This window comes from Lissotriton vulgaris, unplaced genomic scaffold, assembly GCF_964263255.1.
Source record: "Lissotriton vulgaris unplaced genomic scaffold, aLisVul1.2 SCAFFOLD_1323, whole genome shotgun sequence".
Lineage (NCBI taxonomy): Eukaryota > Metazoa > Chordata > Amphibia > Caudata > Salamandridae > Lissotriton > Lissotriton vulgaris.
In genome coordinates, this window is record NW_028253179.1 from 240,138 (window position 1) to 259,674 (window position 19,537).

The 19,537-nt window shown below is 40.7% G+C and overlaps 1 protein-coding gene across 1 annotated transcript in view; it reads right to left on the reverse strand.

The window, feature by feature from the left end:
- Window positions 1-19,537, reverse strand: part of LOC147661127 (evC complex member EVC-like) — a 354,890-nt gene that overhangs the window by 157,868 nt on the left and 177,485 nt on the right. The window contains exon 8 of the mRNA XM_086951302.1: window positions 10,855-11,013. Coding sequence (XP_086807428.1) covers window positions 10,855-11,013 — 159 coding nt within the window. The remainder of the gene's footprint in view (window positions 1-10,854; window positions 11,014-19,537) is intronic.

A 19,537-nucleotide genomic window follows, 5' to 3' on the forward strand; every position in this document is an offset into this window, starting at 1 on the left:
TATGCACAAGAACCGTGCAGTCCACTAATTGGCACATTAGCCTTAAACATCCCTTCTTAAATCGACTTCAAGATGGGATTACATCAAGCCTTTCATTATAAAATAAAGCAAAACTGTATTTGATCTCATTAATCCATACGGTGGTCACCCCTGGTACAGCGAAACATCGAAACTACGCATTATTTTTGATTCAGGTGGAAAATTTCAAAAAATCCATCAACAAAATATGCAAGAAATGCTGCTATAAAAAGAAAAAAACAGCCTTTCCAGTCAAAATATAGTTCTTGAAACTCAAATCTTTTCTAATTTGAGTGTTTTTTAAAAAAAACCCGTCCTGAAGAAGGTGTATCCATCTACTCAAGACACCGAAACGCCGCGTCGACTCTTGTTTTTTTTATTTGTATTTGTAATGTGTTACATTATCATCTACTGTGAAATTTGACTGTGTCATTAATTTTTATATAAAAATAAATTGCTGTTTTTAAAATATTGGTGTACACTAGAGTGTTTTTAAATGTTGCATGACTTTATTAGTCACTCCCTACAGAGTTTCTATACTGACGTTTAGTAACTATTCAATGATATTCATAGCTCTAACTATATTGTTTGGTTAGTCTTTGTGTCGAATATAGCCTCCTCTAAACATCTTTAAGGCGGCTATACTACGACGTAAGGGATATCCTTAAACTCCTGGACGTTTTTTTGTTCGAACATTGCAAGCACTCACCCCCAGTCAACTGATCTGTGTTTAATCCATCATCATTCTTTAGCTCACTCTGTCACCCCAGTTCAGACATGGCCATATGCAAATCAGTCTGACCCTGTGCCTCATGGGAACGGTCCAGCCCGAACTGCCAAGCCATGTCTTCCCTAGACCGGAAACAAGCATCCTGGGACCGGTTTCTGGCTAATCAGCCGTCATCACCTAGCTTGAATCCAGTCAAGACTGATTTGCATATGGCTGGGTCCAAACTGGAATGGCATGGTGAGCAATGAAACAATGGATTTAGGCCCAGATCTCAGTACTGGGTGAATGTATGACATTGTTTTGCATTCTGTCCATCAATAGTTCTTTTTGAATTTGTCACCCCGAGTGGGATGGGTGTGCTCAGACGTGAGTCACGTGCTCTCCATGCCACTGGAATCAAGCTATCCTGGCTGAAGAGGGGTGAAACCCCCAAACCGGTCCTAGATGCATGTTTACAGTCCAGGGAGGACCTGGCCTGGCAGTTCGTGCTGGACTGTTCCTATTGGGCGCAGGGTCAAAACTGATTTGCATATGGCTCGGCCCAAACTGGAATGGCATGGTGAGCAAAAAACGATGGATTAAGGCCCAGATATCTGTACTGGGGTGAATGTATGACATTGTTCTGCATTCTGTCCATCAATAGTTCTTTCTGCATTTTTCTTGACAAAGATAAGCCTGCTGTAGAGTTGAGCCAATGGCCTAACCTATAGTCAGGCCATGCATCCAACCCGACATGAGTGGTTGGCAGTGTAGCCTGTTGTCTGACCTAGGCCCGCTTCCGCCCTTCGCGGTCCACCAAGCCATGTGCAATGAACGTTGGCAACAAGGACTGGTCCCTGGCCCTGTGCTGAAAACACCTTGTGTGACCAACGTATGCTGTGCATGCATTTTGGGTGTGCATGTGGCAGTTAAGCAGAGGGTTTGGCTACTTGCCAGACCCTGCACCCAATCTGCTGTCAGCAGCCAACAAGTTTGGCCGTGTGCTGCAGGGTTTTCGGAATAGCCTGGCTTATGACCATGTCCTGTGCACAGAGCTGCTGAGTGGTTGGCTGCAGGCCTTAGCCTCCAGCCAGCCCAATGGGTGGCCATTCATCCCTGTGAAAGGCCTTCAAGTGTGCAACAGAGTTTGGCCTCTGGCCAGGAACTGCTCCTTGCCTTTAGTGGAGGATGGCAATAGGGTTTGGCCAGTGGCCCCTTCTATCTCAGTCAGGGGCAGAACCCCTTTTCACCATGCACATCAGGGGTTCTCTGCAGGAACTGGTTTATATCCAGATATTTTTACAAACCCTTCATAGGGGCCAACTCCTGATGGATTGCCTGCAGAGCCTTGTCTATGGTCAGGCTCTGTTTTGTGTTCAGGATTGATAGGCCTGTGCTCCCCTATTTTACATTCTGTGGGTTGCAATGCCTATGAAATTTGCATCACCAATGGGGTCACATTGCAAGCGGCATACCGCTACCTAGCAAGGCCATTATCAATAAAGCAACTATTTTTCTAAAGTGCAAATGCAGAATGTTTCGCGATAGGTGATCATTAATCTCTTAGTGGCTACAGCTTTAGTCCCACTTTGTTCCTTATAAGATATACATTAAATAGGAATCTGCTCATGCTGAAGACGACTATTTGAGACATATCCGTCTTCAATATACGTTCTGCCTTGTGTCTGCAGCCTTTGTTCAACTTGCAAGACTCCCATTGAATAACATTGAGCGTCCGAAGGCTCAAAAGTACCCTGCACCCAGCCGCCCGAGTGCCCAAGGGAGCGAAACCTTTGTCCTAACCTACTTCCCCATTTGCCCTGAGCAAGTGACCAGGAGCCCAGCTCCCACAGTCGCGTGGCCTGCTTGCCAGCCGCCACCAACCACAGTCCCCCTGCCGTCCATGGGCTAACATTTGGCCTCACTACCTCTGCACCAGGCTGCCCCTGTGCCACTGAGGGTGTTACAACTGTACTTACCGGACCCTGGGAGACCTCTGAGTCTATGCCCCGAAACCTTAACTCTGCCAGTCGAGTACTTACCCAAAAGCCGATAACTCACTTTTCTTCCATAGGGTAACATTGACTAGTTTCACTTGGAAATTCTTCTAAGTGTGGAGTTTTGAAACTTTAATATATTCATCTAAAATCAGCCGAACAACGAATTCCGATTTACTCACCTGTTATCAGGAGAGATCCCAGTGCTGGATCTTGTTGCCCAGCACTGACCCTGAAAAGTAATTTTAACAGTATTTACCAGTAACTTGAATTTCCTTCCATAGGATAACATGGTCTGCTTTTTGCTGAAAAAGTTTCTAAGTGTTGATTTTTGAAACTTACAATTAGTTAAAAATCGCCTGTATGACAAACGAATTCTTTCAATTGTTTACAGGAGATGCATCAGTGCTGGATCCAGGATCCAACACTGAATAAGAAAAAGTAACGATAACACTACTTGCCTGCTAAGTGAATTTCCTCCCATAGGATAACATTGGTGATTCTATGTGAAAAAGTTTCTGTCAACTTTTAAAATACAATAATATTCCTTAAAAATCACTACTGTAACCAAAACTCTTTAACTCTATTGTTTACAGGACATGTCCCAGGACTAAATCTAGGATCCAGTCCTGTGGTTAGAAAAGTAATCCATAAAGCAATAAATTGCATTTATCTAGAAATTCCCATTGAGCTCAATGTTGCATTGTGTTTGAAATTGTGTTGCCTATTGCAACCACTGTAACTACTGTACTTAAAACGTCTATTGCCTATTTTAAAAGTATTTAACTAAAGTAACTCATTCTGAGAAAGTATATTTTGATACGTATGTTCGTTCTAAAATAAAGAACTATATATTTCTATACAAACCATTGGCCTAGAGTTCAGTTCTTGAGTGTGTGAGACTATTTGCTGACTGAGTGTGTACAACAAATGCTTTACACTGTCCTCTGATACTGCCTTACTGCTCAACCAAGCTACCACTTTAGAGAGTAAGGTTATATATAACTTTAGCCTCTGCCAAACGTCTGGGGACTGTGGACTCTGTACACACTGTACCTTACTTTGGTCCAGTATATACAGAGCCACTTTCTTACACATGGAAATTACTACAATCATCAACACATAACATGAGTTCCAGAATGTTTTCAAACATGTTGTCTACTTCTTGTATCCAACCAAATTGAGTCTTGCTCCTGCAATCTTTGGCAAAATGACCCCTCTTCCCACAAGCTCTGCATATACATTTCTAGCCATGCACCTGGACTAGAAGCTATATGCCCAGGAGCACCACAACGATAACATTTAACAACTCTTATGCTCGTTCCTAACGTGGAGTATCATTTGATTTATTTGGAAATTTAGTAGGATTTTTTGTAAACTGTTTCATTTCTTTAGTTTCATCCACGCATGCTTGAACCTCACTTCCTTTTCCTGCTTGCTCTTTAGGCACTACAGAATTACTACAATTTTCCATCTCCTTTATCCACAATTGAGTGTGTTCTAAACCATTAGCAATTTGTGTCGCCTCTTCTAAAGTTGGATCTTTAATGAGCAATTTTTCTTGCACCTTTTTATTATTAGTGCATCTTACAATTTGGTCACGTATAAGAGAGTCTGCCAAACCCTCAAAACGGCAAGTTAGTGAAAGACCTCTTAAAGCAGCAACATATGTTCCAATATCCTCATCTACCTTTTGTCTACGCCAAAAAAACTTGTGCCTTTCTAACATAACATTGACTTTAGTGGTAAATCGCAATTCTAACATCTGCAGTGTCATCTCATAGACATTGTTTGGTTGACCATCTCCCATCCCTAGAGAAATCTCTAGTAGGTCTTCTTACAAACGGTGTCCCTCAACACCCAGATGGTGAAGTAAAATTGCTTGCCTACATACGGGACCATACTTATCAGAGCCAGTAGCAAGAATGTAAGTTAGAAATAATTTTTTCCAATCCTTCCAAAGGACAGCAGGGTCCCCTGGAGTAGGGAGAACACTAGGAGGTGCAGATAATCCCTGATCAGCCATAACAAGTTTTAAATATAACTGCCAATTACAGTGAGTCCCACCTGCAAGAAAGTAAAAGTTAATGAAATAACAAACTAATATAACAACTTAAAATAACAATTGAAAATAACAAACCAAGTTGTTGTCCAAGAAATGTTTACTCCAGTTCTTGATATCCAATCCTTTGTGAAGCAATTATTTTTCCCGATAATAAACAGTAAATCTGAAGTAACTTGAACTCTCGATCTTTTTTTCCGATGAAAACGTTGTGTTTCACTGTTAATCCAATTAACTGTTTCCAGTCATTCAAAATGGCCGCCTTGACGCAAGGTTTTCATCAATTACTGAAGGAATTTGATCTTGTATTAGAACAAGTGGAGTGGGCGTGCGCATAAGTGTGGAGGAGCAGGAGGAGGAGGCAGTGCGAGTAATGAATGAATCCCAGCAGTCTCAATACAGCTTTGAGACTGGGTGAGCATTCCAAAATGGTAATAATATTTACATTTGAGAATTTTATTGTTCGGCACTCGTGACTTGTAAACCTTCAATATTACCTCAACGCATCGCCAAAGATTAACAAAAGTCTCACAATCCTTGAATTTCTTGACTAATCAACATTTCTCGACCTCTCTTTCATTCTCACTTTTTGATAATTCAGGCACTCATTTGTACCATCTCTAGTTGTTAAGCAAACAGTTCACGGGGACTTATCAGTTAAAGACAGTCCTCGACGGTAGTATTTTATTTTGCGAGCATAATCCGTCCGAATTTTGCAATACTGGAGATATAACTTGCAATAATATTATTCACACTTACATTGTATTATAGCAAACTCCAATAATTTTGAGTAATATCCAGCTACGCATTACGCTTTCTTGAGTAGAATAACAGCATGTAGCATAAATAGTAGAGTAAATCAGTAAGCTTGTAATGGGTCCTGATAATGGGTCCTTCCTTTGTTGCTTTAGCAGAGGATTCATCCAGGGGTGGAGACATTAGTTATCTGCCCCCTGCGCAGAACAAGACCAACTCGTTGCCATTGTAAAGATCCACTTTCACACTTATTTGTGAAGGCAGGTATCTTTATTGAAGAGTAGGTACCTGGTACCACCTGCTCAACTTCACAGCTCTCAGCAATGCAAACCTTTTCAAAGGATAAAATTCCAACCTAGCAACATAGTCAACATTCTAACATATGCAGAAAACTCCACACAAACCCTATCTTGTAACACGGATGTTGTGGATTTATTATTTGCAATTGCTCTCCAACAAATAGCAACAAATTGGAAACAATCCACACAAACTGCCTGCCAAGCTTGGCGATATAGTGTATTATATAACCATTGACTAGATCATGCTTATGTCTCCCCTATGTCTTTACTCCTGAAAAGAGAACACATATGGTTCCTTGTGACTATTTTCTTGAATACTTCTGCACAAAAGTGTACCCAACATCATCCATCACTGGAAAAAGTCCCCAAACCACCATGAATGGATTTTAGTGGTATACTATTTACTTGTTTACTTATGTATGTAGTTATATAGTTTCTTTCTTTTTTCTGTTATTATATTTCTTTTACAGCTAATATTCCTTACAATGATGATATCCTTTATAATGTATTAAGCTCTCCTACTTCCATATTATATATTTAGTCATATTATTAGTACATCTTTTCCCTTTTCTTTTGTCCCTCCCTTCTTTTCAGAGTTATTGTAAGACTTTTTTCTACATGCAACTACTTTGTTTTTCTTACATTTCTTTTTACGTAGTATGAAGTTAGTTCACTTATTGTGAACACAAATTTTCATACTTTATCTGAATGTGTACTTGGTTGCATCTCTTCCAAAATAAAATTCACGGTTTAAACTTAAAAAAAGGGTTTTTATTCTTTCCAAACGGAGGTTTTGAATTTTATTAAGACGAGGGTAGACAGTGAGCCTCTTATTCTTCATTTGGTTTTACTATGTGCTTGTGCCCAATCTGTACATGTTGCTGTGATGTTGACGTAGGGGTCGAAATGCGGAGGCTGTACCATCTACTGACACCAGGAAAGAACTCCACTAGCATAGGTTTGGCTAATGGGGTTCTTTTTCCTACACACTCTGTGCACTGTCTGGTACCGCTTGTAAGATGCGCATTGTCATTTTGTTGTGAATATAAATTTCTGCACTGCATAATCATTGTTTTTGATTGAGCCCTTACTATGGCCTGCAAGGAATTGCAGTGTAAGGAGAAATGATTAGTCAACTGGCCGGTGTGTCTATGACCCCCCGATCCAAAAAAAACATTTACAAGGTAGATTTATCAAAACATACCTGCCAATTGAGGAGATATTTATTCATTATGAGGGCTTTTGTGTGCTAGGGGCCTACAAGCAGGTGCGCATTGGAATGCAAGAGATAACTTTCTTCAGGCCATTTGTTGGGCCATAAAAACATACATACCATCCTAAACACAAATGCCCTGGTGTGTGAAGTAACAGTCTGTGCAGTTTAAATAAAGACTGAAGGTGGTGTTCTTGTTTGTTTATTAGGAGCCGACTTCATGTTTTTGAGTGGCATGATGTGCAGATATGGCCAGTAGGAGAGCCGAGGTGTAGGCACTAATACGTGGACAGCATCGCTACTTAACTACTTTAAAACAATAACACATTATAGGGGATGAACACAGGACTCATGATGTGTGTAGGATGCAGTCATTTGATCGTTGGATCTTTCAGAACATTTCGCAGCCTTGCTTTAAGTGTTAACCATTTGGATTATTTTGCTATTATAAAACACCTTGAAATGGCACATAGACTTACTGCAGTTAAACACGTGTACCCACCACATGATAACCTTGAAGCTGAAGGGGGAAAATATACCCAGCAATTTGCAATGTTTTAAACTACAAAATTAGCTTCTTTAATTTGTCAGGATATTTCAAGCAATTTTACTGCTTGGTTCTAACCCCCTGAACCTCTTAGTTCTGCGAGTGCGATAAGCATCTACCTTCATCATTATCATATGAAATCTCTTTATTGATGTCATAACTACACTGCACAATCACTTTATTAACCTTCTTGCTTCCTCAAATATGCTCCAAAAATGAAAAAGCACCATTTGCCCAAGCTTTTAAAAAAAGAATTGCGGTGAGAACTCCCCGAATCCCACCTTATGACAGTCATCCTTACTCACTCAGCACCGCCTACTCACCACAAACGTTTACGCCCCACTACTTTTAAATGCCACCAGCAAACGCTGTAAGTGGACAATGTTGAATCTAAATCTAATAAGATAAAATCTTTTAGAATAGTTAAAAGGGAACAAAAGGGATGGCTCTATTCTTTCAGGGGAAATAATCAGCTACATGCTTCTAGCTAAATTCCATGCGTTCCCTACACTCGGTCAGAACAGTTAAAAACTCCTGCTTTAGCTGAGATTTCGTAAGAGTGGTGAGAGGTTGTGGGTTGGTAAAGCAGTCTCGTCTTCCTATGAGTTCCAACTGCCTCTTGATGTTACTGAGCCAGGGTATTTTATGAACGTGATCCAAACTTAAACAATCCTGAATTATAGGGAGATTAAGGACTGGTTCATCATTTGTCCAAATCGAGCTCTATAACATAATAGGGTCAGTTTGGATGCAATGTGTTAAGGGAGTCAGTCTAGTTCCATATGACATTAAATACTTGGCAAGCTAGAAGGGACTGACATTAGTCTTCTGAGGAAGACATTTTCTGTTGTTTGTAGGGTGGAGACATTACAAAATCCCCAGACCCAGGCCCCATGCAATATAAAAGCACAACACTGTGCAAAATAGATGTTAATTATTGCATCAATAGGTTTGGAGCCCAATTTCTTTGCAAACCTGAATAGAGCCTCAAGAGTTTTATCAAAGCTCCTCTTCCTGACCTCAATAAGATGGAGCCAGGGAGCCTTTATGGTCGAAAGGAACACCCAAATAAGATAAGTTTGATACCCAAGTAATTTATCCTTATTGATAAAACAAGATCTTAATTTAGAGTGTGCTTTCCCCACCACCATAACATGTGACTTAGTTGTGTTAGTCTTTAGGCCCAAAGTATTCATAAAAGCGTTAAATCTATGTAAAAGGATTTTTAGGCCCACTCCTGTTCTCAAAATCAAAATACAGTCATATTCATATAATAATGCAGGGAGATTTCTCTGACCCACCCTTGGGACATCAGCAGTCCCCTTGTTCAAATAGCTCTCCAGGTCATTAATATATAAGCAAAACAAAAGGGGGCTGGCGCACACCCTTGTCTAACCCCGCGGATATGCTTTTGGAAATTATAAAGAGGAATGTTCTAGATGGAGCTGCCATATTTGGTATTACAGTCTATGGTTCAAGATTAATTCTCATAGGGATTGTGAGAGTGTGGGTGTCTGCATCTTTGGTCTGTCAAAGCCAGCATATTAGTTTAATAAACAAATAGTATGCTTTGGATAAGCCCTGTTCAAAGTGGTGGCTTGCAATGGTGAAACCTCTTCAAGGATTAGCTTGAGACTTTGTTAATTACATACAATGAGTGGGGGTTGGGTTAGTCGACTAACAATGTTGATAACTGTTTTCATACTATAGGCATTCGTAAAATAGTGAGACTTGTTGTCCTTACGAATGCTTGTTTGGAATGTTAACGTTAGCACTAGGTAAGTCAGCTATCACTGTGTTTTGTAAAAGTTAATTCCTGCTCTATAGTGCATACATTTAAATATGCTAGCTGTACACACCTGCATTTATGTTAAAAGAGTAAACAGGCAAAGTGCTTTGTTGCAAGTGACACAGAATACTTTAAATGTCTGTGCAGTCAAAAGCCTACTTAATTCTAACTTTAAATGTGGTACATAGGAAAGGCATTAACATGACATATTTTTGAGTAGAGAAGAAATAATTAGTGAACATGCATGTTTATTTTATTTGGTAGTGACTGCTCATGTCTTAAAATCTTGCTGATGCAATCATGCAACCAAAATATTGATGCTAAGTCTCTTATTTTCTCATCTTCCCTTTTACTCTCTCTCTATTTAATCAGCCTATATGTGTTTTTTCTGCTTGCTTTTTAAACAATTCTTCCACACCAGCATTGTTTTTTGCTTTCTCTTAAATATCTTTACATAGATTCATGACTTACCTTATTTTGCATTCTTCTTTCTCTCTTCAACCCAACGTCACTTTTATTTTGTGCCTCTAATGTAGATATTGTCAAACCTTTCGCTTCTTTACTCAAGATCAATTCTCCTTATTCTTCTATCATGCTCTCCAACACAGGAGTATCCTCCATCTATTTGCTACATTACTGTTCCATACAGTTTATGTAGCAAGTAAAAGGATTGGTTCATTTCTTTGTACAGCTTCTCATAATTCTAGTTTAATGTTTGACTGCATTAATTTTCTCTTGGTCTAGTGCTTTACCAAAAGTGCTCGAAAAAGCAGTCCTTGCAGAAGGCTAAAATGCTCACATTAGTACATTCTGTTTAAAACATTGATTCAGACTATACTCTGGCAAAAGAGTGGATGGGTTGCATTATACAACAGACAATCTAACAAGTACAGAGTGCCTTAGAAGTGTTTCTTTCTTAGTGATTCCTCCTATTGAAGAAAAAAACTATGAAACTTGTAATTTGCTTATCATAGGTTGACTGTAACAGCTATGATAATGTTGAATAATCTGCATGCAGATTCTTTTAAACCCTAGTGTAGTTGACACCTACAAGGAAAGTCTATAAGGGGATGACCTACTTCTTATATTTGCAAAAGGCCATGCAGGGTTCAGTAACAAATATAGAAGCAAAAGTAAAATATTGAGATATAGGGCACAATAACACTGAGGTATATATGCGGGGAACCACTGCAATTGAAGGTGAACTCTAGAAGTGCACTGAAAAGCTATGGTGTTCATAGACACCAAGAGTCCCAGTCATAGTGCACACAATAGGTTCAGTTGCTGTTGGGACGACGAAGGGAGTGCAGTAAGTCACTTACGATCACCAGGAGAACACGGACGGGAAGTGGTACTTACATGTTATTTCCGTTTGGTAACTGGATATGATAAAGCTCTTATACCATAGCATATCTTTAAACAGCCATAAGGTAGGCAATGTTATTTTTTGCTGGTCATGCCTACCATTGATTGTAGTTCCTGGGATTCAGTCAACAGAAGTTCAGCAGCAATCATGTTTTCAGTGACACCAATCATTATCTTTCTAGCTTCTTCGCTCGTGCACTTTGAATCCTCCAATAGAAACTGATGTACTTTCTCCAGCTGTTTCCAGAATGATTCCATCTGGGAGAAAACATTAGTAAAGTGTTCATAATGCAAGCAAGAGCATATGTACCAACACAAGCAGCATTTCTCACAAAACCACGTTTCTAAACAGGTTTCCCTCTCCCGTCTTGGACAATAGTTCCAGAACCTCCTTTTTCTAGCTTGGAACATTGTTGCCTGCTAAAATCAGAGCGACGCGATTTATAAAAACATATTAAATATCTAGTGCCCCTGCCTATTGCAAGACCGTTTTTTAGGCTCATCTTCCTATTCACATCTTTATGATTATTTTTCAAATGATATATATATATATATATATATATATATATATATATATATATATATATATATATATATATATATGCACACACACACATACACACACACTACTGACCTAGTTTCCATAGGAAAAGCAATTTTTGACTTGACTATAACTTTGGTGTTGTTTGACCAATCTGCATTAAATTTTGCCAAAAAAGTGTCACAGGGGATACTATTGACTGGAAAAGTTTGCGGGTGATCCGTGCAGTGGGGACCGAGAATTTGGGGCATGAAATAAGGTTGCGTTTGTAATGTTAATTTCCATAGGAACATTTAGCCACCTCTACAGCCTGAGCCACTGAACGGACTTATACCAAATTTGCCAAGCAGGTAGATTTCGGTTCAAGGAAGTGCCTTTTGCTTATTTGGTGTAAATGAGTTCGGTAGTCTTTAAGAAATGTTAGTTTAAAATTATAGTGATATCTCTGGCCACCGATATTTCACAAAGGTTTCGTGATGAATCACGACTGCACGCGCCAATGGGAATGCTTCGATTGGCTGGATGCAACCTGAATCGAAAATTGTGGCCAACATTTTATCTTTCTGGAATGGTTCCCGGGGCTGAAAATCTATGTGAAAGCCCAAATAAGGGGTCAGAGTGGAGATACTCTGACCCCATGGATAAGAAATGGAGGTGTTGTGACACAAGTTATGTGTCCAAAATTAGTTTTTTTAATTGCAGGTGATATTTGCAAATTTGTCGCACCTGCCAGCGGCCACCCCATGTACCATCACAGGGACAGCACAACTATCAACCCCATCGCGAATATTGGTGAAAATATTAAAAACAATATTAGTGAATCATTAACCCTTTCCATGCGGCCGCCATTCCCCTGGTGTGCTGTAAACAGCACGAACAGGGGCAGGCCGTGACGAACCCCAGCCGTCATCAGCACACGAGCACCGTAGTGCATGACGGCTGGGGTTCGTCATCAGCATGGAAGGGGTTAATACACATTGTATTATATTGAGATTATGATGAATGTTTTATAAAGTTATTTATATAGTGAGATATCTACTGGGATGGTCAAAATGAATTATATAGTTATAATTTTTTAATGTAGTGGTGGCTACTGAATTCCTGCTTTTGCTTTCCGCTTTCGCGACATAACTGGGAGGATAGTGAAGAGTGACGTCATCGCGATCTCCGGCTTCACTGCAAAAATGGAAACTAGGTTTTAGAGATGGTTGTTCTAGAAATACACTAGAAAATTATGAGTTTGAAGTGTACGGTAATAAACCTCTAGTGTGTAGAGTACTCTAATGTGTGTGCATATATGGGAAAGGCGCGAGTGTCGCTGTTAACAGCGTTATCCCGACATCCAGAATAACTGCGAAAATGGAAAGTAGGTCTGAAAGATGGTTTTTAAAGAAACTTAGTACAAAAATATGAGTTTAAACATGCTTTGAAAGAAGTTTGTATAGAGTAATGTGTGCAGGGCAATGTTCAGGGCAATGTTCAGAATGGATTTTTCTAGAAATTATTTTTGGATGTTTTGGTGGCCATTGAACGTCTGCTTTTGTTTTCTATTTTCGTGTCCACGAGGATTGCAATGTCGTTGCGAAGTTCCCCAAAAAGTAAACAGAAAAAAATCCTTTAGAAAAATACTTCACAATATGTTGGGTGCTAGGGTGGCTCTGACAAAAGCTGTTGTGTTGGTTGTATGTATATGGCTGCTACACATAAGACTGGGTACAGAGTTTCAGGTTACTTAGAAACACCCTGTTGCATTTATCTGTAAAGTTACCTCCATCATCTCTATAAATTCCATGCATGTCAAAACGCAAGATGTTATTAAAGATACAGCCCATACAATGGTCTCTGAGGAATACAGAAACAGTTTTATTAACATGTTTCCTGGCTTTGTCAATCTGAGGACAGAATTGATTTGACCACTTCCATTTCTGTCTTTGGCATATATTAGAGTGCACCATGACAGTTTGAGGGAAAAGACACATCAGTTCTGCAAAGGTTTCTTTCATTAGTATTTCCAGCCCTACCCCAGTCATTGTGCCTAGTAAATTGCCACCAGAGTACACAATCATGAGGTGAGGCGCTTGGGAATCCACAATTGATTTAACCAAAGCCAGCAACTGATGACATTTTAACCCTTTCTGGCCAAACTAAAGTCTAATCTGCAGTTATTTTTTTCACTGGAGGCTGTCATCATGAATGTGAATAAAGTTAGGTAGTGTGTTGGATGGCTCAGAAAGAAGTCTTATTATTGGCTATTGTTTAAAAAAATAAATGTAATACAGACATGGAAATGCTTTTGAATCTTTGGAGTAAACCACACCTGCTGTATCTTATTTGAAAGCAGAATGTTCCTTCTAGAATGTGCTATGAACGTTTGACCTATTGGTTTCACTGGGTTGCTAGCTACACTGAGCTAAGACTGTATTGGGGAAGGTGTTAAAGAGGCTGAACATTTTTTTGAAGAGTTTAAGAGTGATGACACAATGGAAGTAATGGCAAGTTTAAAATGTCCAACTCAGGACTATGTAATAAACTGTTGTTTAGTATTTACATGTCAGAAAAATTAAGCTAGATATCAGCTTGAACTCCCGTTTCTTTTGATGAATATTCAGCGATGATCACGAAAAAATTGTTAAAACGCAGCAACAAGAACCTCGTGTCGAAAGAGAGGGAAAGGGTTAACAGATGCTAACCATTCACAAGTGGAGAGTTGAAGAGGTTGCTATTTTAGACTTGCTTTGTATGAGAGTAGTGTACCATTCTTGTGCTTAGTTTTTACAAATCTTAACAGTATCCAAACTATGCAGAAAGAGCTAAAACAACAATATAATCTACAAACTGAATTCAGTGGTATGTATATAACTTTGCAATTATTTAAAAAATGTACATTAGAAATGAAGTTGTATATGGGAATTTGATTACAATTAATATCATTGATGAGAAAGAAGATATAGGATGATGAACTGTATCTAAGAGAGGGTATGTGCTTATGAGGCTAGTGGTGAATGTTTTGGGATGCAAGAGAAAAATACATTATTGCCTGTTGTTTACATTGTGTATTTTATTGAAAAATAACAATATAGTTTTGAGTAAAGTTGCAATGAGGAACTAAGAATGTTTTAAATGTCTAAACATCATGTGCAAAATAGGTACATCTGTAATTTGCATTCTGGGAGTTGTAGTTCTTTTAGTAACATTATTAAACAGGAATAGTGTAGTGAGAAATAAAAGATGAGAACATGGTCTTTGCGTGTATATTTATTTATTTATTTATTTATTTTTAATATTTGTAAAGCGCAGCATATACCCTTGGGCGTCTTGGCGCTGATAAATCATTTGTTTACATAAGAAATATGAGGTTGTAGACCAGTGAGCTAAGACAGACTGAAAAGGTGATATAATTATTGAGTGAAGAGCCAGGTTTTCAAGAGTTTACGGAACTGAAGGAGGGTGGTGCTTTGCCTGATATTGAGAGGCAAGGTGTTCCAGAGTCTGGGGGCCGCCACCAGAAACCGACGGTCTCCCCAGGTGACAGTTTTGGTGCGGGGAACAGCCAGTTGATAGAGAGTGGCTGATCGTAAAGCTCTGGTGGGTTTGTAATATTGTAGTTGATCTTTGAGGAAGTGTGGTCCTTGATTATTGACTGCTTTGAAAACAATACAGAGGGATTTAAAGTGAATTCTTTTTTGTACAGTGAGCCAATGAAAGTCCTTAATGTTTCCTGAGATGGGTTCAAACTTTGTTTTGCCAGAGGGCAGACGTGCCTCTGCGTTTTGTATTGTTTGGAGTTTTGTGATTACTCTAACCTGAGCATTAAGAAATAGCCCATTGCAATAGTCCAAGGATGAGAGGACAAGGGCAGTGACTAATGTCTTAATGGCAGGGTCAGGGAGAAAAGGACGTATTTTCCTGATCATTTTTAATTTTAGGTGTGCCGTAGATACTGTTTTATTGGCATGGTCCAGGAAAATAAGACCGTCGTCGAAGATGACTCCGAGGTTCCTGACCTTGGTGGTGGGTGTGGGAGGGGTACCGAAGGTTTCTGGCCACCAACTAGTTGGCCAGGCTGGTGATAGGGTTCCAAAAATGAGTACCTCGGTTTTTTCCGAATTTAGCTTTAGGCAGTTGGTAGCCATCCATTCTCCTATATCCAGGAGTCCTTTCTTAAATTTTTCGGAAACTTGCTCTCCATTCCCTTTGATTGCCAACACTAGCTGGGTGTCGTCGGCGTAGGAGGTTAGGCTCATCCCATGTGCCTTGATGGTCTTAGCAAGGTCCGACACGTAAATGTTAAAAAGTGTCGGACTCAGGGATGAGCCTTGGGGAGCTCCACAGGGAGCAGAGAGTTGGGCCGATTGAAAGGGACCTAGAATGACAGCCTGCGTTCTTTTGGCAAGGAAGGATGCAATTAGGTCTTTGGCAGTGTGGCCGATGCCACATCCCTGGACACGGTCGACCAAGGTGTTGTGGTCGACCGTGTCGAAGGCTGCCGATAAATCTAGCAGAACCAGTATGGCAGTGCCACCCTGGTCCCTGATTACCCTGTTATCATCGGCGGCTTTGATCAGGGCTGTTTCTGTGTCGTGGTGTTTCCTGAACCCAAATTGCGTACTGTCAAGGAGCTGGTGTTTTTCTATAATTTCGGAAATCTGGATGTTCATGATTTTTTCTATAACCTTCGCCATGAAAGGGAGGCTAGCGATAGGGCGATAGTTTTTAAGCTCACTTTTGTCAAGGGAGGGTTTTTTTAATAAGGGTTTTAGTAAGGTGTTTTTGAGGGGGTCCGGGTAGTTGCCTGACAGGAGAATGAAATTGCAGACCTGCGTGAGTGCCGGAATGATAGAATCCATAACCGGTCGGAGTACGGAAAGAGGGCAGGGGTCCAAAGGTGATCCTGATTTAATAGTGGATAGTGTATTTTTGATTTGGTCAGGGGTGACTGGTTGAAAGCTGAGGAACGTGTTAGCCGAGGAAAGGGTAGTAGATGAAGTTGCAGTATGGTGTGCTTTGGTGGAAAAAGCCTGGTAGATGTCATCTACTTTAGTGAAAAAAAAGGAGGCAAGAGAGTCACACATAAGTTGTGACGGAGGGGGGGTAAGGTCGGGGGAATTCCCTGATAGTACTTTAGTGATTTGGAAAAGTTGTTTGCTGGAATTCTTAGCTTTCTCAATTTGATCACTATAGTATTCTTTTTTTGCTTTCGCTATCATGGTTTTGTAGAGAGCTAGGGCTTCCTTGTAGACTAGTTTACTGGCCGTGTCATAGTCTTTTCTCCAGATTCTTTCCTTGCTACGATTAATCTGTTTTTGTGCCCTTAGTTGTTCATTGTACCAGGGGGCAGTCGGCTTGGATCTATTTTTGGAGTGTTCTTTGGAGGGGGCTGATTGATTAGTAGCCTGGCCCAGCCAGTCGTAGAATTGCTGGAGGGCTAAGTTGGGGCCTGAGGCAAACGTGGGACGGGTTTGTTCCAGAATGAGTTGCAGCTCATCATGGTTTATATTTTTCCAGTCTTTGAAAGAATGTTTGGGCATGGGACGTGGGTTGGTGCTGCACTGATTATTAATGGGTATGTTTGCAAAAACTGCAGAATGGTCGGTCCACGGCATAGGCAGGATGTTGGTAATTTGCAGGCCTTCTATGTTGGAAAAGATGGGGTCCAAGATGTGGCCCGCTTGATGTGTGGAGGACGTAACAAATTGTCTTAGCCCTAAGGTTTCTAAATCAGAGATAAGGGCAGCGGAATCAGTGAGGTGACCTTGATCTAAGTGAAAGTTTAGGTCGCCTAGGACCGTAAAGGTGCTTTCCGTGGCTACGGATTCCATCATGGTGTTAATGCTGGATAGAAAGGCAGTCTTGGATCCTGGAGGGCGGTATATTAGTATTCCCTTAAAATTAAACAAAGGGGAATTGTTGATGGCAAATTGCATAGCCTTTCAGGAGGTTGATGGAATGGAAGTTGTTCTGACGGGATACAGATCTCTGGCAATTATGGCCCCCCTCTTTGTTTGGGCCTATCCTGACAGTAAGCTTTATATCCCTCTAGGACTGCTATGACTAAGTCTGGCTGTGAGGTGTCATCAGTCCAAGTTTCGGTAATAAACAGTACATCTAATTTAAAATCAGTTATAAGGTCGTAGATTTCCTGCCTATGCTTACCGAGTGAGCGCGCATTTATGAGGGCTATGGAGATTATAGCTCCCACCTCCTGTGTTGTTGCAGTGCCTTTACTGTTAGAAGATATGAGTGGAATGGTAACATAACAGTGGGGACAGGAGGTGGCGGAATCCTTGTGGATCTCCGAGGGATTGATGTTTAAGCAATTGGACATGCTAGATGGCCGAAGCGCGAGCAGGCTTTGGCAGGAGTACTTCTTGATGGCTCCAGACGGATTTTGGGCAGGGGTTGTGGCCCTTGGCCCGGTCCCGGCGCGGACGGGCGCAGACGGGCTTGCCTCTGGCGCGCCTCCGGCGCGCCCGCTGCGCGGACGGGAAGGTGTGCTGCCTTTATGCATGGGGGAAGAGGGAGGGCGTGAGGTTTCGAATCACTGCACCGCCACCCTTCCCTCACTCAAGATGTCTGCTGAGGTGGGTGGGGTGATGTGTCAGCGCGTGGGAGCAAGCGCTGTGAAGCCTGTCTGCAGCCTCGGGGCGACGCTGATCTCGCACCGAGGTCAGGGCTGGACAAGTAAAAACGGACTGGTTAAAATATCTAAAATTTGGTAAAAGCGCTAATAATATTCAATAGCGCGTGTAGGCAGTGCAAAGAGTAAAGCAAGGCGCCCCCGGCTTTCCGCCTCAGGGGAGAATGAGAGCAAAATTATTTACCTGCGAGGGAGATCTCCTGGCCCTTAAGTAATCTGGGAGGGCGGGAGGTTTCGAATTACTGCACCGCCACCCTTCCCTCACTCAAGATGTCTGCTGAGGTGGGTGGGGTGATGTGTCAGCGCGTGGGAGCAAGCGCTGTGAAGCCTGTCTGCAGCCTCGGGGCGACGCTGATCTCGCACCGAGGTGAGGGCTGGACAAGTAAAAACGGACTGGTGAAAATATCTACAATTTGGTAAAAGCGCTAATAATATTCAATAGCGCGTGTAGGCAGTGCAAAGAGTAAAGCAAGGCGCTAGGCTTTCCGCCTCAGGGGAGAATGAGAGCAAAATGATTTATGAGTTAGAAAGAAGAAATACGTGTTAGGTATATATTGGAAGTGTTTGAAAATGTGTTTTTTAACTTATATGACCACTTTGCTTATGGTTAGATGGTGAGATATAGTTTTTGTGCTTGCACATAACTATATATACAGGGGGACTTGTGAGTTTGCTTAAAAATGCAGAGAGGTATATATTTTGGGAAAGATGGCTTGAAGGTGTATATCTACTAAGAAATCACATATATGTTTACATGGTGATCTATGTTCAGTAAGGCTGATGAAAATGTCATGTATATGGTGAGGGTAGTGTTCTTCTTTAAACATGGTTTGCTTACAATTGAGAAGGATTAATAGTGCAGAATGCCTCGAGAGTTCTTGTGCTAGCTTCATTTCGAGTGTAACTTGTTTGAGATATGCTGAATATTTTAGGAGCAGAAGAAGTATTTGAGAAATTATGTAGGTTTGCCATCCGCACAAGGTTTTGTGCTTTGAAATATTTCAAAATGTTGTTTCTCATTTTAGAAACATACTGATGCATGTGCACGCTCAATAACAAAGCAATCTAGGTTTCTAGAGAGCCATGTATGCAATTATATATCAAGTGAGATATCTAGATTTCACTCACACATAGCTCAGAAGAAAATCATACATACAGTAAAACAGGTAGTTTAATACTGACAGAAGAAGATAACCAATGAGTCAGAGATATAGTGACAACTGTTATGTATATAACGGCAATGAAGGTACTTTCACAGTCAGACAGGCAGTATTCAGGCACTCATGCAATCACACAGCCACTACTCTGGCAGTCATAAAATTAGTTATTTACTATCCACGGAGTTATTCAATTACCCAGACACTACACATGTACTCTTGCAATCAGGCATGCAGAAACTATGTAGTCATTGAACTATGCAGGCACTACCAATACATTAATCTAATCACCTAGGTACTAACTATTTATGTATGCATTAACAAGGCTGTAACTATGCAATCATTACAACATTTATGCAGAACCTACACAGCCATCTAAACACCCACTTACAACCCATGCAGTCATTGAAATACTGAGACAAATGCTTGCAATGATGAAATACTCAG